Source organism: Hyaena hyaena, unplaced genomic scaffold, assembly GCF_003009895.1.
Source record: "Hyaena hyaena isolate Hyena2069 unplaced genomic scaffold, ASM300989v1 scaffold_102, whole genome shotgun sequence".
NCBI classification, from domain to species: Eukaryota; Metazoa; Chordata; class Mammalia; order Carnivora; family Hyaenidae; genus Hyaena; species Hyaena hyaena.
In genome coordinates this window covers 1,138,823-1,165,683 of record NW_024080734.1, presented here as the reverse complement: position 1 = coordinate 1,165,683, position 26,861 = coordinate 1,138,823, and the positions used below count along the sequence as shown (strand labels likewise).

At 42.7% G+C, this 26,861-nt stretch overlaps 1 protein-coding gene across 1 annotated transcript in view; it reads right to left on the bottom strand.

The window, feature by feature from the left end:
* Positions 1-229: 229 nt before the first annotated feature.
* Positions 230-26,861, bottom strand: part of KCNIP1 (potassium voltage-gated channel interacting protein 1) — a 220,294-nt gene continuing 193,662 nt past the window's right edge. Inside the window, exons 2-8 of the mRNA XM_039235721.1 lie at positions 13,324-13,448; positions 12,439-12,508; positions 10,866-10,936; positions 10,042-10,149; positions 6,022-6,126; positions 5,066-5,128; positions 230-1,099 (exon numbers count right to left, since the gene is read on the bottom strand). Coding sequence (XP_039091652.1) covers positions 1,052-1,099; positions 5,066-5,128; positions 6,022-6,126; positions 10,042-10,149; positions 10,866-10,936; positions 12,439-12,508; positions 13,324-13,448 — 590 coding nt within the window. The 3' untranslated portion in view covers positions 230-1,051. The remainder of the gene's footprint in view (positions 1,100-5,065; positions 5,129-6,021; positions 6,127-10,041; positions 10,150-10,865; positions 10,937-12,438; positions 12,509-13,323; positions 13,449-26,861) is intronic.

Below are 26,861 nucleotides of genomic sequence, written 5' to 3'. Positions count from 1 at the left end.
CTTGTGTTGTGAAGGGTCTCATCTCAAAGATGTAATTGCTACTAGTCAGAGTATTTGCTTTTAAGTGGGATATTTGCTTGGGGGCAGGGGAAGATGGTTCACTGACTGGCACTGGGTCTGGCACAAAGCAAGTACTAGTAGCTGGATGCTATTAGTATCCAGTACGGACTAGCCTTCCCTTCCCACAGCTCACCTCTCCTGTCCAACGGAGTCATGAAAGAAATGAAGATTAAGAGTGTAAGAAATAGTTCTGTTTATTGATTAGAACATGGTATAAAATTACAGCAATTTTCAGGCATTCTGGGCTTTCTGGGAGGGGCATGCAGTGCTGGGCTCTAGCGGGAGATGGAGTGAGGGCATGGACCACTGGGCATCGGCTCTCTTCCTGGGCACATCAAGGGACTTGCATTAGCAGCACAGATGCCAATGTGAGAGAGAATTGTTGGTTCTTGCCTCTGGAAACAAAGGATGTGGGCAGTTTGTGTCACCAGACAATGCCATGCTTACGAGTTCAGTTCTAGCCTACATATGTTAGGTATGGCCTCTCCCAATCTAGTCATCTACGGATTCATGTTGTTCTGTATAATGCTCATTCTTCCCACCAAAAGAAGGGAAACAGGCACATTGGTTTGGGAGGCGATCAGAGGATGGTGTGCGTTTGGCTCAGGTCGTCTTGCTTCCAGATACATCAAGGTCTGCTGGAGGCAGTGGGCTGGGGCACGCAAGCAAAAAAAGTGTGCACTACTGTTTAAGCTCAGGCAGAGGGACCTTCCATAGGGCAGCAGTGTGAAGAGATGAGCATGCTTCCAAAACAAACCCAATTTCATCTTGTCTCTCTCAAAAAGACGGAGAAGGAAGAGTCGGCAATCAGAGACTGAGCCATTTGATGCTGGGTTCCACAGAAAGTCTCCGGCAGAGAATTCTTTCAGAATGTAAAAGGCGTTTCTGTCCCAAGAGTCGGTGTGTAAAATCAGAACGAGGGCAGAGCAAGGTGTTAAGAAGTGGCTGTACAAGTACAACGTCTCTGAGAGCCAGGTGGCTGTGTTCACAGTTACATGACATTTTGGAATAGCTGGAGGGACCTCATGATGTTGTCATCCTGGGAAGGGAGGAGAGGGAAATAGCATGGTTAGAGCTCTCTGAGGCTTTTCCCTGAGAAGTTCTGTGCGGTGAGCATCTCCAGCATGGGTTTCTGCCGAAAGAATGCTAAAAAGAAAGGGCATGAGAAACAGGGGTGGGGGCCCAGAAAGTAAGCAACTCAAGGCAAGAAGCACCTTCTCTGGCCTTAAGAGATTTGTAAGAAATCAATTACCCAGTGAGACAGTGAGTATTGCTTCTTTTAAGAAGCTCTGGGCAACTGCATTTTATCACATGATTTTTCTCCATCTACTGAGATGATCTCATTTTAAAAGTTCTATTATGTCATTAATTATATTGATGAGTTCTTGAATGTTAAACCAGTCTAGCATTCCTGTAATAAGCCCTACTTATTCTTTAAAAAAAAAACAAACAAACATATTACAGGATTTGAATTTTTGTACCTATGTCCAGAGGGAATATATTAGCCTGAAAATTTTTTTACTCTGTAATGGCTTTGTCATATTTTTATATTGGGGTTATGGTAACCTCATAAATCAAGTTGAGAATTTTTTCCTCTTTCTCTATTCTCTGAATTTGTATGAGAGTAACATCCTTTCTTTCCTAGAAAGAGTTTGAAAGAATTTAGCAAGTAAGACATCTGTGTTTGCCATTTTCTTTATGAGAAAGTTTTATTTAAAAAAAAATGTTAAGCATTTTTTAATGTTTATTTACTTTTGAGAGAGACAGAGAGAGAGGGAGGGAGAGAGACAGTGCGAGTGGGGGAGGGGCAGAGAGAGAAAGGGAGACACAGATTCTAAATCAGGCTCTAGGCTCTGAGCTGTCAGCACAGGGCTTGAATTCACAAACCATGAGATCATGACCTAGAGCCTAAGTCAGCCGCTTAACCAACTGAGCCACCCAGTCGCCCCTATGGAAAAGTTTTAAATTAAGGATTCAATTTCTTTGATGTACATAGGACTATTCAGATTTTCTATTTCTTTTTGTGTTAGTTTTGATAAATTATATTTGTAAGTAGTTTGTAGACTTCATATGTTGCCAAATTTATTGAATAATGAGCTTTTATCTTTATTATTTCTATAAAACCTGTAGTGTTCTTACCCTTTCCATTCCAGATATTGATAGTTGAGTTTTCTCTCTTTTTTATTTAAATCAATCTTGCTAAGCATTTATCAATTTTATTAATTTTTTCAAGGAGGCAAATTTTGATTTTATTGATTTTCTTATTTCCTGTCTCTATTATATGTTCTCTATTTTACATTTTTCTATTGTATATTCTTTAAGAAATAAGTATTGAATGTAGAACCTGTTTAGCTATTAAACAACATACTTCTAAGTTGATGGGTCAGAGAGGAAAATACTTTGAATTAAAATATAATGAAATATGACATATTATAATCTCTGGAATCTAAAGCAGTAGTTAAAGGAAATTTTATCCCTCTGTATGCATATATTAGAAAAGAATGGTTGAAAATAAATGATCTGAATCTCCATCTCCAAAAGCTAGAAATGAAACCTAAAAATCAAATTAAAATAAAACAGAAGGAAGAAGGGGCCCCTGGGTGGCTTAGTCGGTTAAGCGTCCGACTTTCGCTTAGGTCATGATCCCACGGTTCATGGGTTTGAGCCCCACGTCAGGTTCTGTGCTGACTGCCAGCTCGGAGCCTGGAGCCTGTTTCAGTCTGTGACTCCCTCTCTCTCTGACCCTCCCCTGCTCACCTGTCTCTCTCTCTCTCCTAGAAATAAATAAAACATTAAAAAAAAATTTAAAAACAGAAGGAAGAAAATAATTTACAGCACAAATGATAAAATAGAAAGCAGACCTATAATAGAAAAAAAAATCAACAAAGACAAAAGTTGATTCTGGGTATCTGAAATCTTTTAGAAGTTGCTAGAACTTTTTTTTTTAAAGTATATTTATGTATTTTGATAGAGAGAGAGAATGAGCAGGGGAAGGGCAGAGAGGGAAGGAGAGGGAGAAAATCCCAAGCAGGCTCCGGATTGGTAGTACAGAGCCTGATGTGGGGCTCTAACTCACAAACCAGGAGATCATGACCTGAGCCAAAATCAAGAGCTGGATGCTTACCTGACAGAGCCACCCAGGCACTCCTAAAAATTTCTAGAACTTTAAAAAGAAGTCTATGGAGTCAGGCTGTCTAAATTCAAATCCTGGATCTGTTATTTACCAGCTGGGTGCCTTAGGCCAGTTATTAATACCTTTGTGCCTCAGTTTCTTTATGTGTAGAATAGCATCAATCACCGTATCTACCTATGGGTGGGTTGTGAGCAAGAAATGAGTGAATTAGTAGATAGCAATAGAGGTTGCTAATGTGAGAAACTAAACAAATTTGAACATTTCACTCACCTGTTAAGCAAAGTCAAAAAATCACACTTAAGTAGGGCATAGAATTTAAAATTCGAATGATGAAGTTCAAGGGGTGCCTGGGTGGCCTAGTCATTTAAGCGTCTGACTTCGCTCAGGTCATGATCTCACAGTTCGTGGATTCGAGCCCTGCATGGGGCTGTGTGCTGACAGCTCAGAGCCTGGAGCCTGCTTCAGATTCTGTGTCTCCCTCTCTCTCTGCTGCTCCCCTGCTCGTGCTCTGTCTCTCTCTCTCTCAAAATAATAAATAAACATTAAGGAAAATAAAGGAATGATGGAGTTCAAGTTCCATCTCTGTCACCTACTGGGCCTTAGCCACATCTCTCTCTCTTTTTTTTTAATAGTTTATTGTCAAGTTGGTTTCCATATAAGCCACAACTTTGCAATGTCTCAGTTTTCTCTTCTTTAAGATGGGATTGATCAATATTGCCATTTGATTAACATGTTGAAATATTTCTATCCTTGTTGGTAAGTAGCTGCTGACCTGAGCCTTCCATCCAGCATCTTTCCCTCTGGTATCTGGTACCGGGCACAGGACCGCTCAAACACCCAAAGATCCAGGAGCTAATGGGTTGGCAAGCTTAGAAGGATCCCTCTAGGGCACCACTCCATGACATTGGTCAAGATCAGTTAAGAGTGGTTAGTTCTCGGCCCACTCTCATTATTAAATATTTTGAATATCATAAGCAAGGTTATGCTCATACCACACCACTACCTCTCAGGGTGGTTTTGAGGCTTACGCAAAATACCTGAAACTTGGTAGGTGTTCAGTATGTATTGACAACTTCTCCCCTGCTTTGTGTATATGCAGTTCTTACTGGGTGAGTTCAGAGTAACTGTACTTTTCTGAAATAAACTGGGGATAGAAATGCATTTTTCTAAAGTAGTTAAAAGCAACTGTTTCTAGTTCAGTTTCTGGCCGAGGCTCCAGGCTAGTCTATCCTTTTGTGGAATGAAAATGTCATCCAAGGACCTGCATCATCAGCACCACCACGGTGAGCGTTAGCAAAGTAGTGCCTCAAGTCCCGCTCCACACCTATTAAATTAGAATCTGCATTTTAAGGAGATCCTCAAGGAGGTGGGTTTGCACAGTAAAGTTTTGGAAGCGTTGATTCCCAGGGCATTTGTGTTAAAATAAAGATTTCTAGATCCTCACCCCCAATCTAGTGTTCATTTTCAGAATCATCTGGGCAATTCTTGGGGATGCTATGGCTTGAGAATTACAGTGTTAGATTTTTTTCCCACTACTCCCTCGTAGTCTGAGGAGTGGGTCTTTGAGCCAGAAGCAGGTGAAAAAGTAGAGTGTTGTCCACTTGGGAAGTCTGTGGTTTCACAGAGATTCCCCTTGGGCTTCCCCCGCCCCCATTCTTCTCAGGCTATCTGCCTCAGCCTGTGTTTAGCCAAGACCAACCACAGGCCAGCTGGAGGAGGGGACATGGCTGGAATCCTGAGTTGCTTCTGGTGTTGGTGGTGGCTCTGACCTGAGGCGGAGGAGGTACCTCAGGTGTCCCCTCTGCGGGGCCCCAGGCCTCAGATATCCCTTCCTGGATCTAATACGTTTTGTGCTCTGAGGTGTCTCCTTACCTCCTGACACGATTCAAGAAATTCGTCTAAAGTCACGATGCCATCTTTATTTTTGTCCATTTTCTGGAAGACACAACAGGAAGCACTTTAACGAACCTGGTAATCTTCATTCCAAAACCTGCTCTTTGTTAACCACCTTTGCCCAAGAATTAGGGTGGTCTTTCGCTGGCCAGACAACCCCACCCAAGACCCTGGTTACAGCACTTTGAGCCCCATGAGCTGCCTTAAAATTGAAAGACTTGCTCCAGGCTCTCATTGCCTCGTCACCAGACTAATCTGCTGATTCCCTATCATGTCTTCCCCGGACTCTCCCCAGCCTGTCCACCTGGAAGGGAAGACACTGCACATGAGAGGTTCGACTTCTGTCTCTGTGTCACTTACTGTGTGACCTTGAGTGAGTCTTTAAGCCTCTCTGAGCCTCTGCTTTTCCCATCTGCAAAGTGAGAGGATTAGACTAGAATGAGCTGGGACATTCTTCAATATTCTACCACTCGCTCGCTTTTTTACAGAAACACCGCTGTGGTCATACCACTCTTCCACTCATGGAAGACCAGTAGTCACCCAAGCAAGGCCAAACTCTTCAATGAAAGATCTCACAATCCAGCCTGCCCTTGTTTCCAACCTTATTTCCCATCATTCCCCAGACATAAATGCTTAACACCTACACAAATGTGCTTAATGACGTCTGGCCACTCTGCTCCACCAAGAATGTTTATGGAACTTAGAGGCTGTCCTGGAGATTTATATTTCATAATACACTTCCCTGTTCTATTCTCTAGTATATACTTGCTTGTTTAATGAGGTCATCTGTTACTTGAGGACAACACGCTTTTTAATTCTTTTCTGTTTTCTACAGTGCATAGGGCAGAGCTGGACACACACCACCTGCTCAGAGGCTTGTGGGCTGACTGACGTAAGTTGGGCTTAAAGCTCATGCACAGTGTGCGTGCACTTACCTGGAAGAAGACATCCACGTGCTGCCTCGGGGTGTCTTCTCTGAGCACAGGATACGTGTATTTCCCCATCATGTCATAGATGGCTTTGACAATGTCCATCATCTCCTGGAGGGAGGATATGGAAGCACAGTGTGGGAACATGAAGTCATGTTCTTTTTATGTGACAGTTTGGGGCTCCTCGTGCCCCTTATGAATGGAAGTGATTAAAAGGACTCTCTTCAGCTGATGAGAGGGGCTATATTCTGAGAGGAGGGAATTCTCTTTGCCTTCAGAAGCTCTTGGATAGGTTACCTTTTCTGGAGCATTATCGTCAGGGAGGGGTTATATATGGGATTGGGGTGAACATGATGGGTACTGATCAGCCCATGATGATTTTTGGAAGACCCTCTCCCTACTCCACAATTCCCTCGAATGATTGGGCCTGGGTGGCTGTGTTTGTCCTGGGTGACCGGTCTCTAGGACCACTGCTAATCTGGAACAAAGGTGGACATCTGGCTAAAGCTGAGCTACTGTTTTTCTCCCTTAAGAAGTTTAGGTGATGAGGCACAGAAACTGTCATCAGGAGTGAGGGAACCCTGGGCTCGAAAGTCAAGAGCTGGTGCCATGGGCAAGCCATCTCCAGGTTCTAGCTGAGGGTGAGTGAGGAGCGACGTCAAACACTTGTGCAGAAGAGTAGAACTTCTGTGAAGAGGAGAAGGGAGTGAATACACAGAAAGTGGAAGAGAAGAGAAAAATGCAGGGAGAAAGAGAGGAGAGGAGAGAAAGGAATAGAAGGAGGAGAAGGGAAGTGGGGGTGGGGGGGAAACCTGTGCCCATGGGCACATACATGCACACCTGCACATACACACACATACACTCACACTCTCACACACATACACACACTCCCTCATACTCATCCCCTGTCTCACACACAGACATACTCACACACACTCACACATACACACTGTACACTCACACTCAGAGGCATTCTGAGAAAAACAGTGGAAGACAGAAACAGTAACAAAGACTGAAGAAGCCTCAGAGAGCCGGTGTCTCAGAACCCTCACTCTATAAACTAAAACCTTCTCTTATACCTCCCCACCTGTCTGTTGCTAGCAACTTGAACCTGTCATTCCTACAGAGGAGTGTGGCCATCTTGATCTCAGCAATGCTGAAGGAGGGGCAGGAAAGAGAGGAAAGAAGGGGGGTGGGGAGAGAGAGAGAAAGAGGGAGGAGACTAACCACCTTCTAGTTTCAATAGGGATTACACGCATTCCATCAGACTAACTGTATCTTTATAGGAAATCTCTCAGCTTAAGCTAGTTTATTTTGATGATTTTTAAAAAAGTTTATTTATTTTGAGAGAGAGCATCGAACATGTGGGGGAGGGGCAGAGAGAGAAGGAGAGAGAATCCCAAACAGGCTCCACACTGTCAGTGCAGAGCCAATGTGGGGCTTGAACTCACAAATGGTGAGATCATGACCTGACCTGAAACCAAGAGTTGGATGCTTAACCGACTGAGCCACCCAGGTGCCCCTATTTTGATGACTTTTTATCTTTGTAACCAAAAGACCCCTTTCTATAAAATCCTTCTCATTTGATGGGGCCTGACCCGATAGATGTTACAAATGCTGTCATGTTTTCTTTCTAATCTTTCAATGCTTCTGGATACAGAATAAATGATCATTAAATACTTATTAAAATAGTTAAGTTGTTCTTATTATTAATTTATAGATCTGTTTCCTCAAGACTGAACTCATGAGGACATGTGCTCGATCCTTCATTGCCAAGGTCTCTGCATGGGCTAGGAGCCCAGTAACTGTTGAGTGGGTCTGTGATGTTCTGATCACACTGGCTGGGCATGGTATTCAGAGGCCCCTCCTCCGAATGCAGGAAATAGGGTGCAGGAAGACAACCTTGTCTTTGAGATATTTGAAATAGTGTCTATAAAGACCCAGGGGACAGCCTCTATCTTGGGTTCATTGTCTGCTACTCTTCATTCCATGTGCGTCTTTTGTTTTTATCAGTTTTTAACCTATTATTAATAATTTTAGACTTACACAAAAGCTGCAGGAACAGAACAGAGCATGCATGTATACCTTTGACCCAGGTTCTCCTAATTTTAACTTGCAAAACCACAGCACAATGATCAAACCCACGAAATTAGCAGTTTTACAACAATGCTACAGTGCTATTAACGAAACTGTCGAGCTTATTCACATTTCATCAGATTGTAATGGTTATCCATCTAATTGTTGTGTCCCCTTAGTCTCCTCTAACCTGTGACAGTTTCTCACTGTCTTTCAAGAGCAAGATACCTCTGATATGAGTGCTGGTCAGTTATTTTGTAGAATGTCTCTGTTTGTGTTAGTCCCTGGTTTTCTTATGATTAGGTTGAAGTGATTCATTTTTGACAAGAATACTATAGAAGTAATATTATATCCTTCTTGGTGCATCCTATCAAAGAGGTACTTGGTGTTGATATATTGTATTAATGTATATTGGCGATGTTAACCATGATCACTTGATTAGGGTGGTGCCTATCAAGTTCCTCCACTGATTTTAATTTCTTTCAGTAGATCTTGCGTGCAAAAATTACTACTGTGGTGTTTGCCCAAAGCTGACTCTGTATTTCCTTTATTCCTTCTTTATTTATTAATTGGAATTCTTCTTTAAGGAAGAATTGTCCTTATCCCCCATTTATCTATGAATTCAATTATTTATTTGAATACATATTTATTATTTATTTGAACACAGGTTATTTAAATATATATAATCTATAATTATATATATATATATAATTTAGTAAGGACCCATGGATATGTTCTTTATTTTATACTTTATAATCTAATTCTAGGGGTTTTTTTTTGTAGAGAGAAAGGACATGCACAAGCAGAGGAGAGGGGCAAAGGGAGAGAAAGAGAGAGAGAGAGAGAGACAGACAGAGACAGAGACAGAGAGAATCTGAAGCAGGTTCCATGCTCAGTGAAGAGCCTGATGTAGGACTTGATCCCACGACTCTGGGATCATGATCTGAGCCAAAATCCAGAGTTGGATGCTCAACTGACTGAGCCACCCTGGTATCCCTAGCACTAGCATTAAATTATTTTCAAAATTGAGATAATATTATACCTACTATTTTATAAGATGACTTTTTACATCTTAATACTTTTGTATTATTTTAAATGGCCACCAGTTATTCCATTACATGCACTTACTGGAGTCCATTGAACATATCTGTTATTAGTGGATATTAGGGTTTTCACATGTGGGGGATCATTCACCACTATTTTCAACACCTAGAACACCTAATAAGCCCTCAAATATATGTTGAGCAAATGCATGACTGACTGAATGACAATTGAACATCAGAGGGAAATTTGCAGGGTTGAGGGGAGAATTGGAGATCCTATTATCCTAGGCACTGGGCCCGGCATGCAGAAGCTCAGGGAATGGGATGTTACAGGATGCTATCTCCAAGCTTCAACTGAGAAGCCAAGATACAGTAGATACCAAAGTGAGTTTTGAGATAGACCTGTGGGTATTTCATCAGCTAGACACCACATGTGGCTCTAAAAGTGTCAGGCAGTGAAGACTCTGAAATTCTTTGTGATTTGTTTAGAGATGGCCACATTGTCCCCTTATGTGGTTTTATTAAGAGGCAAAATAGATTGTGGCCAATGTGATCCTATTGTAATGATGTCTGCAATTCTACCATTCCAACTTTTAGCTTTAATTTGTGGCTATCAACCTGTGAAATGTGAGTTCCCCTGGTAAGAGTAACTCTACACAAAAATCATTTGCATTCCCTTTGGAATGTGCATTGAATACATGTAACCCAGTGACAATAAATGAATCTGCTTAATCCTTTCTTGAGTACTTGGGGGCAGGGCAGGGTGGGGCAATGGGGGAGGTCAAAGGTGACCCCAAAGCAGATCCCTCCTCATTCAGACAATTTCATTCTCCTGACTGGGCTGTTTACTGTTTAATTAGATGCCTTCACTGTGGCTCCTTCATGACGCTGGCCTCAGCTCACTTACCTCTTTGTTTATGTATCCATCTTTATTGATGTCATACAAATTAAATGTCCACCTTAGTTTCTCATGGACAGTTCCTCTCAGTAAAATCGACAGAGCAGTTACAAAGTCCTGACAAATGGAAGAGGAATAAATGACATTAACCACCAAGCCATGGGGTGGGATGAAGCTCTGTCTTTGGGTCAGACTCTATGGTTGCTTGTATATACTGGTATCTCCCATGTCCTCTGTCCCCTGAAGGACATGGCCAAGCTCAGTGAAAGTGCCCCTTCCATTCCTTACCCTGCACCATTTTGGGGGAACAGAGTATCCTTGAGGAAGAAAGTATATGCTGACATTTCCAGACACAGGTAAACACAGCCTCCTCTGGCATTGCCTTATCCCATGGCTGCAGTTATCCTGAGACAGGCAGTGTAGTCTACCACCTGAGTTCAAATCCCTCTGTTACCACCTCCTAGCTCTTTGACCTTGGGAAAAACACTCAATCTCTCTTTGCCTTACTGTCCTCTTCTGTAAACCGGTAATAAACAATAGAACCCCACCTTGTGGATTACTGTGAAGATTAAATGATTTAATACATGCAAAGCACTAGTACAGAGTGTATCACATGGTAAGCTCAGTGTGCACGTGAGTTATTAACTGTTTTCATTAACCCCTTGAGGCCCTGAGTTCCCAGAAGGGTAGAACAGCTGCTGTTTCTTTATCTTCAGGAAATGTTTGTTAAATGGACGAAGGACTGAAGCATCTGATGATCCAACCGTCCCTTCAATACCGCACAGTTTAGAGGAGGAGATGGTGGGAATGCCAGGACTCTGAGACAAGCATACCTCGAACTTCACGGAGCCTGTCTGGGTGGTGTCGAAGGCGTGGAATAGGTAATGGGCATACATACTGGCATCTGAAAGGCATAGAAGGAAAGGCAGGTGACAGGAGCCGGGGCTTCTCAAAGGGAAGGGAGAATGCTTCGAAACAATAAGAAAGAGAAGTGGGTGCTGCTGAGGTGATGGAAAGCAGGAAAGGCAGTGTGGACAAACCCACTGTGTAAACTGGGACCCATGTGGCTGTCTTGGATTTTAGGTGGAAAGTTCTTAGAACAAAGACAAGCCCTTGCCCCTACATCTAGCCATCCCTGGAGAAGACCCCCCGGCTGGTCCACATGGGTATTTCTTGGTGGGTGAGTGACATGGTGACTGTGTGCAGAAGGCGCCCTTCTGAGCGATGTGCAATGCCATGGAATGAGCACCCATTAGGGAGTAGACAGACCTGGGATTGGCCAGCAGCTCTCTCCCTATGTAGCTGTGTGACCACAGGCATCTAGCAGAACCTCTCTGAGCTCCTCTTCCTTTCTCTGTACAAAGGGAGGTAGCAAAACCTATCTCTTGAAATTTTTGAAAAAGTACATTAAACTTTTCACATAGTCACATCATCTTAACCATCACCATGCCTGCCAAATGATCAAAACTCAATAAACTGGCTCAACAGAACTCAACAACAGTGATTCCGGGGTCTTCATAGGGTGAAGCTGTTCCCCAACTTGGGAACTCAGGGTTGAAGAGGCCCATGAGAGACAGAGCCCAAGAAGTGTTTGGGACACTTGGATCTCCATTTCATCAGGACCCAGGGAAAGGATCCTGCAGGAGACAGAAGTGAAGGGACATGTGACACATAGAAGCCATGAGAAGAGCCATTGATGTTTTGGCCCCATGGAGGCAGAGCAATTTCCCTCAGGAGTCAAGCATGGCAACTTTATGAATGTCTGTGGGCCTGGCACACTCACTAATCTGGACTTCTATGGCTAACTTTATGCTCCCTACATCTTTTTGGATTCATTTATTTCTATCGTCCCTAGTATTAAAATTCTTTTTCAAAGTTTTACCTTGCCTCAGCTGTCGTAAGGAAAAAAATGGAAAGTGTGTGGCAAAATGGTGGAGCCAACGTGGCGGCGCTTTACATCAGACACTTATGGGATGGAATCCTGCTCTCCTACTTACTGGTTGTGTGATCTTGATCTTGATCTTGAGTGAATCAAGATCTCAAGATCTTGAGTGAATCACTAAATTCTCTGAGATGTAGTTGCCCCATCTGGGAAATGATACAGTACCTGCTTTCTATGAGATTGAGAACTCTATGAGTTGAGAATCTCTATGAGTCTCTACTGATATGAGACTTTACGATATTGCTTTATTAATCTCTCCTCCTATCCTGGAGAGGATCCATTTCAGAGCTCTTTTCTTCTAAAGCTTTAGCTGATTCTATATCTTGTAATAAGGGAGGGGACTCTTACTCTGAGTCGTTTCTGATGTTGAAGAGGAGACAGATAACAAAAAGCATGAACCTGGAGGAAGAAAGGCTGCTCACTAGAGAAGGAGTTGGGAAGGATCTTTTCAGGATAAGACTCACCTCCATGAGGGAAAAATTGAGCGTAGATCTGCTTGAATGTTTCTTCATTGACCACACCACTGGGACACTCCTGCACGAAGGGGAGAGAGTCAGTGGGAGGAAGGGCAGCCTGGCCCCAGAAGGAGGAGACTGGGTGCAGCCTTGGGGTTTAGGATTTCTCATCATCCCTGATGAGCAGGGACTGGGCAACCACCTATATACACTTCTATGTCTTCAAGTGAGTGGCCAGGAGATAGCCCTGCCTTAGGAATGAAGCTACTTTGCAAAATGATGAGATGCCATCAGAGAATGGGCACTGTGAGGTAGAAGAGCTTAGCTTCGGGCCTAGAAAGGCCTGGGTTTGGATCCTGACTCAGCCTCTTTCAGGCTTTGTGACTTTGGGTGAGTTAGTGTCTCATCCTCAATGTCCTTAACTGTAGAATGGGGTTAATAATACTTTCTGACAAGGCTATCATGAGGTTTAATATAAGAAATAATATGGCAAATTAATATACTGGCATTCAGGCTTACACATCAGTCTCTGTGAGCTCAGTTAGCACAGACCTAAATCCCATCAGTTCTCGGACACCAACAATAGTGACAGTGTGAATGGGTTATGCTGAGGCTAGAAGCTGGGTCCAGGTGAGTTCTCCAAGGTTGTGCCTGCTATCTTGTGAAGTTCTTTGGCTATTGGCCAGTTTCCCATCTATGGAGATTGCCTCATTCTTGCCCGGAGTCTTTCTTTATAGCCAGGTGATCTTGCTTTCATGTCCCCTTCATAGTATTGGCCTTTCTTTTACAACTACACATATGGAAAACTCTCTGATGGGCCCCATTGGCATTTGGGAGCCCTTTGCTCCAGATGGGAAATCCTGCCTGGGCCTTCAGGTGCCCTGTGGGCCTTACATTTTTGAAGCCTCGATAAAGAACTTGCAGCTCCCTCTTGGTGAAATTGGTCTGGGCCTCCAGCTGCTCCAGTCCCTCAGGCCGATGGCAAACCATGGTCATCTCCAGCTCATCTTCAATCTTATCTAGAACCAGAGGAGATGGCATTGGAGTGGCTGACCTCAGTGGCCACTTGTCAGACCATAGTCTGGGCTGTCAAAAGAGTGGTGTTATGACCTGGGATGAAAGGTTTGGAGCTGGGGTCACACTGCAAATGACCTTTCTGCTTTGACACACCTCCCCACCCCCCCCAGCCCAGTCACTTCTGTCTCATACTCAGTCCAGCCATTGCTCCAGGTGTGTCAGACACCACTCAGGGAGGGAGCTTCAGGCTGGAGATAAACACATTCCAAGTGGAGATGAAGGCAGAAGTACTAAAAATAAATCTGTAATGAAAACTTTTCCCTTTCTTTCAAAATAACTTCTTTGCACATTCAATTTGCTGCCCACTGAACCATGTGAATCTTCTAGAGAATATTCACAGGTATGTGAGTAGAATGATTAACAACTTCAGCAAAGGGAAACAAATCTATTAAAAATATAGAGCAAACTCTTACCATTTGGTCCGCTTAGATGAAGGTTAACCCAATTAGCAAAAAGTTCCAATTATGGCATGTTAAATATTAATTTAAGAGTATGAGTGTATTTTACAGTGTTGTTTTGTAGTATCTACTAGATATTCTTAAATAATAGGCAAGTGACTTAAATGGGGACTACTTGATAGAAATCAAAGCTTCTGAAGCATTTGAGGGGTTCCAAAAACAGCGGTCTGAAGTAGCAGTTTGTTCCTCCAAGAAGAATGACAATGTAATATAATTTTTCACCAGTTATTGAAGAAGTGTCAGTCAAAGCAAGAATTCTGCCCATCTCCGACTGCGGGATCACCAACAGAATGAGTGGAAGTTTCCACGTTTTACCGTCACAGCAGGATAAATGAGTGTTTTCCTCTGGGTCCTGCCAGACACTTTCTATAAATTTATTCCAATCAAGAATCAATTGTCGTCTAGCCTTCGCTGCCCGTTGTTGTCATGCAGACATTAGCAAATCCATGTATCGAACGGCTGTAAATCTGGGCTGGCGAGAACAGTGACGAGATGGGCAGGCTGCTGGGAACGCACACACTCCAGGCCACAACCCGTGAGCATGGAGGGTGCAGTGTGGGGCAGGCTGTGTTTCCGAGAGAACAGGGGTGAGCAAGTGCTTTACGCTGAGTATATTTGTCTAGTCTGTGCCAAGCTCCTGCTACCAGATTTTCTCTGCTGTTGTCACTTTTCCTTTTGAGACTGAGATCTCAATACAAAAGGAAACCCTCAAAGCGAGTCTGTATCTTGAACATCTTCCCTAAGGAAATGGACGTTGGGTAAGGTGCCAAGGGAGAGGCAGAAGAACTTGGTAAAAATTCCCAATGGTCATCTTTCTTATGTGCTGGGCAATTGGTATCACCTTATCCTCCTGGGAATAGGGCAGATCATTCAATATAAATAAGATACTCTGTGTACACAACATACTGCAAGTGACCAATTTCTTTATAATTCTTACAGAGACTTTAATTATGGTTTTGTTTGTAGCTAACAAGTGAAGTAGCAATTACCTTAACACTGCAGCGATTCTATGTAAATCAAAGGGCTGACCCTCCCCTCAACGCCCCCCCACCAACATAAATTAAATTCAGAACACTTGCATGTATTTTTAGCTCATTGTGAAATAGAAATAAGATTGTTGGTTTGAATCTCCCAGTGTTAGACTTAGTAGCAATTTTATTTTGAAAAACACACAGATATTTAAAAGTGTGAAAAGAAGCAAACGACTGAAATGTAAACAAGGAAGACAGAAATGTATTTTTTGGAAGAAATGATGTGTTTTTGTAGGTGTATAGTATACCTTTCTCACTTTAACTTGTCCAGAAGCTGAAAAGACTTCTTTTGAAGGATTGTCTCATTTCTATTAATCTTCCTCTGATTGAATTCTTTGCGAGATCAGGGAAGTCTGTTTGCAGAAGTCTGTGAGAATCTCTCTGATTCATAAGCTGCGCTTACTTACCATCTCGTCTATTATAAATGCACTAAGTAGTTACTGAAATATCAAATATTAAGCCCACTTCATTAAGGAGAACTAGGCTTTATCAATAAATGATTTGTTTGCTGTCTGGGCAGCAGAATCAATTTCCATATCGGATTCTGTAATATCTGAATATTGGGATGATGATTGCCAAGATTTGGTTCGGTTTTGCTTTTCATCACCCTCTCATTGTCAGGCTGTGGTAACATCAGTCACTGAAGGAAATTCATGTTTTGGGGGCCCGAGATGCTGGGAAGTAGCCTGCATGTCTTCAACCAGTGGTTCTCAGTGTTTTGTTTTATTGTATTTCATAGTAAGAACTACAATTAACATCACAATCCAGTATACACATACATCTAAACAAAGATTTTATGACCTATTTTGAAGCAAAAATGTCCTTAAACACTTTCCCCTGTTGATGTGAGATGTACTCTGTTCTCAATTTTAATCTATTTCTTTGTAAAATTGTGCAGACCTTCATGTGTCATGACCTGTGGATGGAAAACACTAAGTTGTCTACACTTGTGACAACCTTCTAGAAGGGCCCACATCTCAGCATCCCTCTCCCTCATACTTGCTCTCCCTTCCCTCCTTCGTCTAGTTCCAGCCACTATAAATATATTCTGAAGAAATTTCTGAAGGGGCTGCTGAGGCTTCACATTCCTCCTGTTGCACTAATCCCCCTCTCTCTGGGAGTTCCTGGGTGCTGCCCAGGTGGTCGCAGTAAAGGAAGGACGGAGGCCCAGCTCCCAGGTTGGAGAGGAGGAAACAGAACTAACATGTCGGGAGCTTCCTTGACAGTTTCGTCTGAGGTCTGTTAAGAGTTTGCAAGGTGAAATGTTGCTTGATGTTATTTTGATTATTAAAAATAATGGTGAGCCAGTTACTAAGTCAGATTGAGTTTGGATGATAGACATTAAATTGACCTAGAAATTAATACTATGGTGGTAACTACATAACAAGAATTAGAATACCTTCTGTTGGTAAAGTACTTTCAATCTATAAAATGTTTTCATGCCTGTTGCCCCACTGTAACCTTGTGTGTGGTGGGGAGTGAATATTAGAAAGATGGGTGTCCTAACAGATAAGGAGATTTTCTAACTATGAGTTATCTTAAACACAGTGAATTGTCTCTTACTGTGGGTAAAGCAAGATAGAATAATCAACTGGAGGGGATTTACAGCAGGAAATTCCCAGACTGAGGGATAAATTGGAGATGATTCAGATTAAGTGGTCTTTATTGTTTTGAGGTCACAGACTCTTCTGAGTGTGGGATGAAAGTTTTAGACTCTCAGGGGAAAAAATCACACCCCTATATGTGGCATTTTTCTGAACTTTCAGTTAGGTCTTGGATATTGTTAACATACGGAGTCATGTTAAGGGCTTATAGCACAGGAGATCTCTTCCAAGCTCTCACTAAATGGCTTTGCCTGAGACAGAATGGGACCTAGCGTTGAGCCAGTCCAAGGCCTCTTTTATAGATCTGGCTTCCATGTGTCCCTGAAAATTGGTTTGTGACCAGTGTACAAAGTTTGCAATGTGACAAGCTCTGCTCCTAACAAGCCCTGTACAAGTCAGACCCTTAGGTTATGAGTTGTAAGAGGACCCAAGCTTTTGGTCTCCTCTCTAGTGAGGTGTCTCCTCTGTTTGCTCTGTGACCATGAGCATGGCCAAAAACTGTGGCCATGATGACTTCCTTCTCCCTGCACTAGAAAATAGTCTCTTCATCGTGGGGTCTCTGGATTGGCCTTGATAATCACCAATCTATTTTCAAGGTTACAAAATGGTGGCCCTTGACATAGAATGCAGCCCCAAAATTGGTCTTGTTTGGTTTATAAAATGTGATGGATTTTTGTTTTTGGAATCAACTGCTGCTATTAAAAGATGAGAGATTGACAAATTCGGATTTTTTAGTCTCAAATCGTCACAAGGAAATAGTTTATAAAAGCTGAGCAGTGGCTATTCCTTCTGAGCAGCCAAAGCCTCTAGTGTTCCCCCTATACACCTGTGGCTCACTTAATTCATTTATGCTGCCTTCCTGGCCCCATAGGCATCTGAGGTTTTCGTTCCTGATCTCTGCCTGCTTACCTTCCACCTATCTACCTTTTTTCCTACGTGACTCGCCACCCAGTCAACCACCTTTTCTGTCCCTCACTACTTATTTAAACACATTCCACTTTGTTTCAGAAAGGTCTTAAAATTGATTATAGGACATAAATATAACAAATTAAAAAGAGATACAGTAATAAGAAAAACTGCCTCAGAAACTGCTGACTAGATTAAGAGGTCAAGACCATGGGGAAAAAAAGAACTTAGAAATTCAGATCATTTGTTGCAAGCGGTGACTATGCTTGAGCCACAGGTTGGCTCTGAGCTTTTACATATTATCTTGTTGCCCATTAGAGAAAAACATATCAGTTTCTTATTAGGAGCAAACTTCCTCCTATAACTTGTCTCTAAAAGAAAGCTTCCAGTTGTTTCTATATAGGTGATGTTTGCTAACAAAGGGCAAAGAAAGTTGAAGAGTGAGTAGACTAATTACAAAATATATTTGATGAAGAAGCTCTTCTTTTGAAAGTAATGTGACCAAAGTAGTCAAGTTAGTTTAAACTTTTTTACCTCTCTGATACTGGTAATACCACCAGGCGATGTCTAGGAAAAAGTAAGAAAACGTTTTACCAAATCCATTCATCGAAAAGACAAAGCATACTTTTATTTTCCATGGAGATTCCACTCTGAGGGTGTCCAGGTCACCATCCAGCTCGACATACACAAAGAGATCTTGTAGCAGAGCTGGAGCTGACCTTTTCCCTATCCTTTTCCCAAGGTCGGAGTAGGCAAGAGCAATGCCGGTCACCTCGCAGTGCCCAAGGCTCCCAGCAGGGGGCTCACTGAGCATGCCCGCAGCCATGCAGCCATGCAGCCTGAAGAGAGATGGGATGGCATGGGGCGTAGGATGCACGAATATGGATGGGTCCTTGGAAATACTCGCATGTTTGATTGAAAAGTGGCTTACATGATACCTTTCACGACAGAGGCCCCATGGTCCCCCTCTGCTACATTGTAATTTGCACCTGCACATTTTGTAGGATTCTATATTTGTTCACTCAACAATCATCAGTGACGTATCTACTATACATATTTCAGCGAATGAAACAACTCTGTTCCCTGCTCTTCTAGAGCTTACAATCTACAAACCTTTGCTTTTTTCTTCCCGTTAAGAGTTTGGTAAGTAACACAGATACCAGCGGGGAAAAGATGGGGGGGGGGGGGCTGTTGAAAAAACTAATTAGCACACTAGGACTTGTGAGCAGACCGGAGGCAGGTGAAGCCCCCTGTTGTGCTGAGTATAAAATATAAGACAGATTATCAGACCTGGAAAATCCTTCATGGCACCATGGAGTTGGCTGGGTCCAGGTCCCAGAGAGCAGAAAACGGGGGTCTTTACTTGTTGCTCTCCTGCAAGCCTTTGGGGTCTATTTGGGGGATCAACTTGGTTTTCCTCTGTAGGCTATTATTTGAACTTCCTTCTGCCCTTCCATCACTCCTGACCAAGAGTGTGTGAGCCAGCCCAGCTGTCACTTTAAGTGTGTTTTGGTCACTTGCCACCCATAACTCAGACAGCAAGAGCTCATTTTCTGCTGTTCCTAAAAGTGGTAGTATAGATGGGCATCCATCCACTGGTAAACATTTCTGCTCTTGACCTGGTCCTGACCTGAATCCCATGCGAAAAAAACTTAGTTTGCCAGATTTAGTTGCCCTCTTTTATCACTCTAATAGCATTTTCAGTTATTTACCTTTTCTAATAGATGTTATTTTTAAGGCGGTTTTAGGTTTACAGAAAAATTATGTAGGAGATACAGAGTTCGCATGTACATCACCTCACGGTTTCCCCTATCATTGCACTAGTATGGTATATTTGTTACAACCAATAAACCAAGATTAAAATATTTTTAGCTAAAGTCTATAGTTTACATTAGAGTGCATTCTTTGTGTGGTGCAGTTCTGTGGGGTCTGACAAATGTGTAAGGTCACGTATCCGCCACTCCAGCATTCCACAGAACAGTTTCACAGCCTTAAAAATGCTTACATAGCATTTTCATAGAAGTATATCTACAAATATGAGCTCACCATCTCTGCCATGCCAGGGACGGGATTGGGGGAGAGATGAAAAGACAGACTGCTCATATGGAGTTCTCTGACTGGTGACGAGACCCACACAGAGACCAGGATTACAAACTCACTTCCCAGTAGTAGTCGGTAAGTCACTTAGATGAGTCATGTGTGGGGTATGCGACCTACGTGGCAGGGACTCAGAACTGGCGAGTCACTGCCCCATAAAAGGGAAACAGCTCTTACACAGCCAGTCATTGTTATATAGAATTGAGGTTCAGGGAGCCCAGATATTTAGTTTTATTTCTCAAAAGCTGCTACAATTAAGATTGTTTGTGTTCTGACTCTTAGCTGTTATCAATGAGTTTAACATTGGAAACATGTAGCATGGGCCAAATGTAATATTGCTGTTTGCAGGGTGCTGTGGGTTGCTGGTCTGGAACTCTTCACCTGGCGAAATCATGCCAAGTGGTCAGCAGTGTGGACATGGCTAAAACACTGGGAGCCAAAAGGAGGAGGCTCTTGGATGACCCCTGGATGGCAGGGAATTGAAAGGGGTGGCAGGGATGGCTTCAAGGGGAGGTGCATTTGTCTGAGTCTTCAAGGAGGAAGGTAACAAGGGAATACTGACTGCATACAAGGATACAGAAGCCAAAAGGCCCAGGGACGGTGAGCTCTCCTATAGTAGAGCTGACTTCTCACTGAGAATGACTGGAAAAGGAGAATTAATAAAAATTAGTTAAAATTTTTTAAAAATTATCATGGTAACAACAACAAAATGACACCTAAAGCCTGGTAGGGGTGGGGGTGGGGGAGCAGAAAAAAACAACAACAACTGTAAACACATGTGTTTGAAGGCACTGGAGAGCTACTAAGATATCCTATCTTTAGAAGCCATGATTCTGGAGGGAAGAAAAATTCATTAAGGTGAGCCTGACAGTCAGTGCTGCTTTTCATCTCATAGTGTATGCTGATTTATAAGTGTCATGGGTTATGGGCTTGGGAAACTGAGCAAAAAGGGTCTGCTGAGGGCAAAGAATGGAAGCAGAACTTTCAGCAATCTGGGAAGACAAAAGTGGGATCAGTTCTACTAAGACATTCAGGGCTCGGGGGGCCAAGACTGGAGGGGAACATAGACAAGAGCTTAATAGCCTTAGCTATCATAAGTGACAGAGGTCAAGGAAAACTAAGCAAAAACCACAGCCCAAAAGTCACAGAGCTAAACAGAGCTCTTGGCAGGCTCACAAGGTTATGGGGTAGCTGTTAGAGTTCAGGGTCTCCTAGGAGGTGGGTTCCTGGTGAACCTTCAGGCTTTCAGTTTGACCCCTAAAGAACTGTGTTCTAGGAGCGAGTGCATGTTAGAAATAGATCAGGCCTTTCATTGAAATCCAGCCTCAGAACAACTCAGTCCCCATTCGGATTAAGTTTATTTGCTCCTATTGAGTTTCCTTGCAGAAGTTGAAGGTTCAGCCAGATAGTGTTCACGTTCTGTATTCTAATGTTCACCACTCACTGGAAGTTTGCCAGGCATGTTAAGAGACAAGACCAAGAGAAAAAGACAGAACATGGTAATAGATTCATAGGTGACCTGAATACTGGATTTATCAACTGTGGGCCTTAAAATAATGGTAAACATGCTCAAGAAAATAAAAAGATGGAAAAAATAAGAAAGAAAGAAAGAAAGAAAGAAAGAAAGAAAGAAAGAAAGAAAGAAGAAAAAGATGGAGATTGCACCAGAGAACTGGAGAATTGGAGTATATGTATGTATATTATATATGTACATATATATAATTAAAAATATATTATCCAAGATTAACAACTAACTAGATCAATTTAACAGCAGGTTGGGCACAGTTGAAGAGAGAATTAATGATTTGGTAGATAGGTCAACAGAAAAATATACACACTTATGCACAGAGAGAGACATGTGAAAAATGCAGACAAGACCACAAGAGACATATTGGATGTGAAGAAAAGTTCCTTTTTAAAAAATGTTTATTTTTGAGAGAGAGATAGAATATGCGCAGGGGAGGGGTAAAGAGAGAGGGAGACACAGGATCTGAAGCAGGCTCCAGGCTCTGAGCTGTCAGCACAGAGCCTGAAGTGGGGCTCAAACTCACAAACTGTGAGATTATGACCTGAGCTGAAGTCTGACGCTTACCCAGCTGAGCAACCTAGGTGCCCCCAGAAAAGTTCTAACATATGTGTAATTGGAGTCCCCAAAAAGGAGGAGATGAAAAATGCTGTTGAACCAGTATCTGAAGAAGTGACAATTGATCATTAAAAAAAAACAAAAAAAAATGGATGAAATATATCAAGCCACAGATTCTAGAAGCATAAACCCAAGCAGAGAAACACAAAGAAAACCACACCAAGGAACATCACAGTAAAACTGTGGAAATGCAAAGACAAATAGAAAATCTTCAATACAAGAAAGCCATCTTCAGATAAAAACCAAGCCCCAGCTCAATGCTTATTGCTTAGGACACAGAAAAGGTAGAAAAGTACAACATGCAAACACATGTCAAGAAAAACTGCCTTGGATGGGGCGCCTGGGTGGCTTAGTCGGTTAAGCATCCGACTTTTGCTTAGGTCACGCGGTTCGTGGGTTCAAGCCCGCATCACTCTCAGCTAGCTCAGAGCCTGGAGCCTGTTTCAGATTCTGTGCCTCCCTCTCTCTCTGACCCTCCCCTGCTCACGCTGTCTCTCTCTCCCAGAAATAAATAAAAACACTGAAAAAAAAAAGAAAAAAAAAACTGCCTTGGCTATTTTAACATCAGAGAAAGTAGACTTTCAGGCAAGAAGCTTTGCTAGAGAGAAAGGGAGTTTGCATAATGAAGGTGCCATCCACTAGGAAAATAAAACAATTCTCAATTAGTATGCACTAATAATATAATTTCCAAATACACACAAAGCAAAGGCTGACAAAGAAAAGGAGAACTAATGAATTCACAGCCATAATTGGAGATTTCAAAACCCTTCTCTCAGCAACTAATAAAATATCGATGAGGGTGGGGCGCCTGGGTGGCTCAGTTGGTTAAGCGTCTGACTTCAGCTCAGGTCATGACCTCACGGTTCGTGGGTTCGAGCCCCACGTCAGGCTCTGTGAGGACAGCTAGCTCAGAGCCTGGAGCCTGCTTCAGATTCTGTATCTCCCTCTCTCTCTGACCCTCCCCTGCTCACACTGTCTCTCTCTCTCAGAAATAAATAAAACATTAAAAAAAATTGATCAGGGTATAGAGGATTTGAGGAATACAATGAACAAATATGTCTCCATTGATAGGAGGGGAGCTCTTCACCCAACCGCCATAGATAGATTTTCAAGGACTCAGGAAACATTTACCAAAATTGACCACTTCCTGAATAATAAAGCCAATCTCAAAAAAGTCTGAAGAAATGAAATTGTTCAGAATGTTTCCTATCCATGTGGTATTAAACAAGAAATCAAGAAGAAAACAGAGGAAATCTCCAAATGTTAGGAAACCAAGCAACATGGTTCGAATTCCTAAGTAACCCATGTATGGAAGAAGAAACCTCATGGAAATTAGAAAGCATTTTGAACCGAATGATAATGAAAATAAGACATGTCAAAACTGGGGGCGGGGGGTGCCTGGGTGGCTTAGTCGGTTGAGTGTCTGACTTTGGATCAGGTCAGGATCTCATGGTTCGTGGGTTCAAGCCCTCCATTGGGCTCTGTGCTGACAGCTCAGAGCCTGGAACCTGCTTCTGATTCTGTGTCTCCCTCTCTCTCTGCCCCTCCCCTGCTTGCTCTCTGCCTCTCTCTCTCAGAAAGAATAAACATTAAAAAACAAAACAAAACAAAAAACCTGTGGGGCGGTGTGAAAACTGAACCTAGAGGGACATTTACAGATCATGACACACTTGAGCTGCAAATAATTTAGGTGACAGTGTGCATAAAATTGAACGCCTAAAATTGAATGCTGCGCTGCCTCTTGAAATCATATTTCTAGTATTTCAGTGTTGCCTAAACTATGTTGGTTACATTAAAGACTACATTAGAGACGGCATGCTGGCATTTGAAAATGTGATCTTTTCTCTGCCCTTAAACATGATCAGTTGATTTATTCTGGATGAGATTAACACCGATTTTTTTTTTTTTTGATTAACAAGTTATCCCCTTATGATCAGGGGTGAAATCCTTGTTGGTGTCTGTATGTACCAGGATGGAGAGTGAGGGGGGTGGCAGGGGACACCATCTGGTCCTGAAGTGTAATCCCAAAGCCTGACATTCTTACAGCAGGGGCTTGGAGGTGAGTCATAAGCTCACTCAGACACACACAGAACACACAACTCATCAGCTCTGAATTTTATAAACTTAACAATGAGTCCCAGGAGTGCTGAGCTGAGCTTTGATAAAGATTTTCTGAGTGTTCCAGACATTTTTTTCAGTCTTCTTGCTTCAATAAAACTCAAATCATGTTTTGCTCCAAGCGTTTGTTCTCTTAATCTTGAAACCCTCCTGCCTCTTTTAAGCAAAACTGAATTTATACATTTCTCATTCATTTATACCTTAGTCCTGAAAATCTTCTGAAAAAAAAAAAAAAAAGAGTCCTACAAAGAAAATCTTTGAGTGTTGCTTCTTTCATTAGATGGGAGATTTTCCAGGTCAAATGACTTGAAAATACAGCATATTTCGGTCCTCCGACCTTTCTCCCAAAAGGAGGGTGTTTTTGAACGTGGCCTTCAGATCAGCACATGGTTGGGGTGTGTGGGAAGGAGAGTGCGAGATGTACCTCGGAAGTGGTGGTAGTCGAGGTTAGTTGTCAGAAATACAATGTGATTATTAAAATTCCACAAAGCCATTATGCAGATTGTGACATACATCACAGTTCTGTTAGTTGTGTGACAGCATAACATTTGCACGTTGTCCATTAAGACTGAAAAAACAAAGAAACTTCTGGGAAAGAAATGAATCATTTAGATCTCAGAGTTGGCAGAAAGGAGCCCTAAACGGTGTTTTCAGGACAGGGAGCAAGGCCACATACGTTAGGGACTCTTGTGTCTCCTCGCCTCCAATGCAACGTTTCATTCCAGCTAAGGCTCTGGCCCCGGGCTGGAGAGCAGAAGTGTCAGGTTCACTGTAGTGTCTCAGCCGCAGGTGGGAATCTCTGTGTGTGGAAAAAGTGTCCCAGGATGAAACCGGATGGTTTACTTAGGTGGCCCAGCACTCTCCACAGCTCTACAAGGTAGCAATCAGTCACAAGACGCCCAAATCCTGCCACCAACTAGCAGTCAGGAGGCAGTGGGGAACCTCCTCCCATTTGTCCTTTGGTCTCAGGGGACAGTGCCCTGAAGTTCCAGCACGTGAAGACTGCCAGTTCATGAGCGGTGGCTGCCCCGGGTTGGAGATGGGGGGCGTGTTGCCCAGGATAAGTGAGTCTTGAATATTTCTGCACAAAATAAGAGGACCACATAGACAGGATTTTGTTATTCCTCTTGACTGAGAAGCTAAAAAGGCAATTCACTGCAAATGAAGAGAAGGAGGGAAAAGTAGAGTCCATGGAGAAAGGGCACTGCTAGTTTGAAGTTGGAAATATTAAGGTGCAGAGAGGGGTCAAAAAAAATGACTCAAAGGAAAAGTAAGATTGCCGTGCGACGAGGACTTCTTTTAGGCTGGGCATAGAATTTTCTCATCAATGGAAACTCATTGGATCAAGGTCAGGCTGAGGTGTGAAAAGCCCATCTTTTAGCTTGCATTTTGGAGAACAGTTCATTGCTATCTGGCTACCTTGACAACTTACCAGATGATGGTTTCCAGGCAGAGGGCTTGCTCTGGTGGGCTGGTAAATGTTTACCAGCTGGCATTTGGGGATGGGGGGTGGGGGGCGCGGAAAGCCTAATTGATACCATTTTCTAATTTCTTTGGTATAAATATTCCCATCGGGCTGTCAACCAAAGTCACAGGATGTGGATTTGGGAAATGCAGTATGTGATCCACGGGTCCGAGCCAGCCCCATTGTATTACTGCTGCTGTGTTAGCATACATTTCACTCTCCCAAAGTAGTGTGCTAAAGGCCTGAAAACCAGTTCATGAAGTCGGCTTAGCTCCTGTAGTCTAGCCAAATAAACCTTTTCTTTGTTGTTACTGTGAAAATAAAGTTCTGCACATCATATAGAATAATCACAAGCAGGGAAATAATGGAGATTGGCCTGGCGAGCTTTTGCTGGAATTCAGTATTAATGTATCCTCATATTAAGTGCCTGTCTTGGTGAGCTCAGAGAGCATGGTAATCGGTTTAGGATTGATCTAATCATCTCACTGTCCCTAGGAGGTAGACGGTTATTAGGCTAATTTCAGCTATAAGCATACCCACCTTGTAGTTGTGAATCTGCATGAGATAAGATATGTAAAGTGCTCTATGCACCCAGTAGGTCCTCAAAAATGTTATTCTTATCTAATAGTGTGTTATGTCTGTGATTTTCAGGGTGATTCTCAAAGGCAGAGAATCAAGTAATCAAGTCTGTAGATACTCTGTAGGCCATGATTATGCCTTTTCTGATGGATCTAGTTAATTAAGTGTGCTTCTCTTTAATATAGGAAGATTTATTTCTTCTGTGATTTACTCTGTCAGAAAGGCACCCAACCGCCAGCTCGGGCTGGACATTAACTGGCTAAAGTGAATATTATCCTTCCGTATCACCTGCAATGGACATAAGCAAACACAAGATTTTGGCTGAAATGGCGTCGAGCACCTCGGTCTGCAGATTGCCAGGGGACAGACAGCACAGAGTGTCTGTGAGCAGTGGACCCCAGAAACACAGGGCCTGGAGTGTGAAGCCTATAGAAACAATAACTGACCGTCACCGAGAAAATTTCCTGCCTCTTCTCCCCTAGAGTTATTACAGGACTCCACGTCCTCTGCCCTTAATAATCCAGACAGTCAAAGTGTGTATTGTTTCGGTCCATTTCTTAGCGGGAAAAGGCGATTGGACATTTCCCTCGCACATCCACTGCCAAATGCAGGGAGTGCAGCCAGTTCATCGGAGCGTGGATGTCTGCCTGCCCAGAGGCAGGGAGGAGATGGCAAGGTGTCATCTGCCGGACTCAGCTCAGAAGCCTCTTAACTGTGCACTTAATAAATGAAGCTTTGGCAGACATACCTTGAATTATTAATGACGTTATTCAGCTTTGATTGTTTCCTTCTTTTGGGGAAAGGTTATTCACTCAAATGCCTTTGATTAGACCATACAGTACATCACAATTGGGCATATTTTATGTGCGACTTTATGGTGATAATAGTTCTGTCTCATTTAGAAGCAAATCAGACATTATGAACTTCGTGATTTATTAATGTATTGATTTCTAT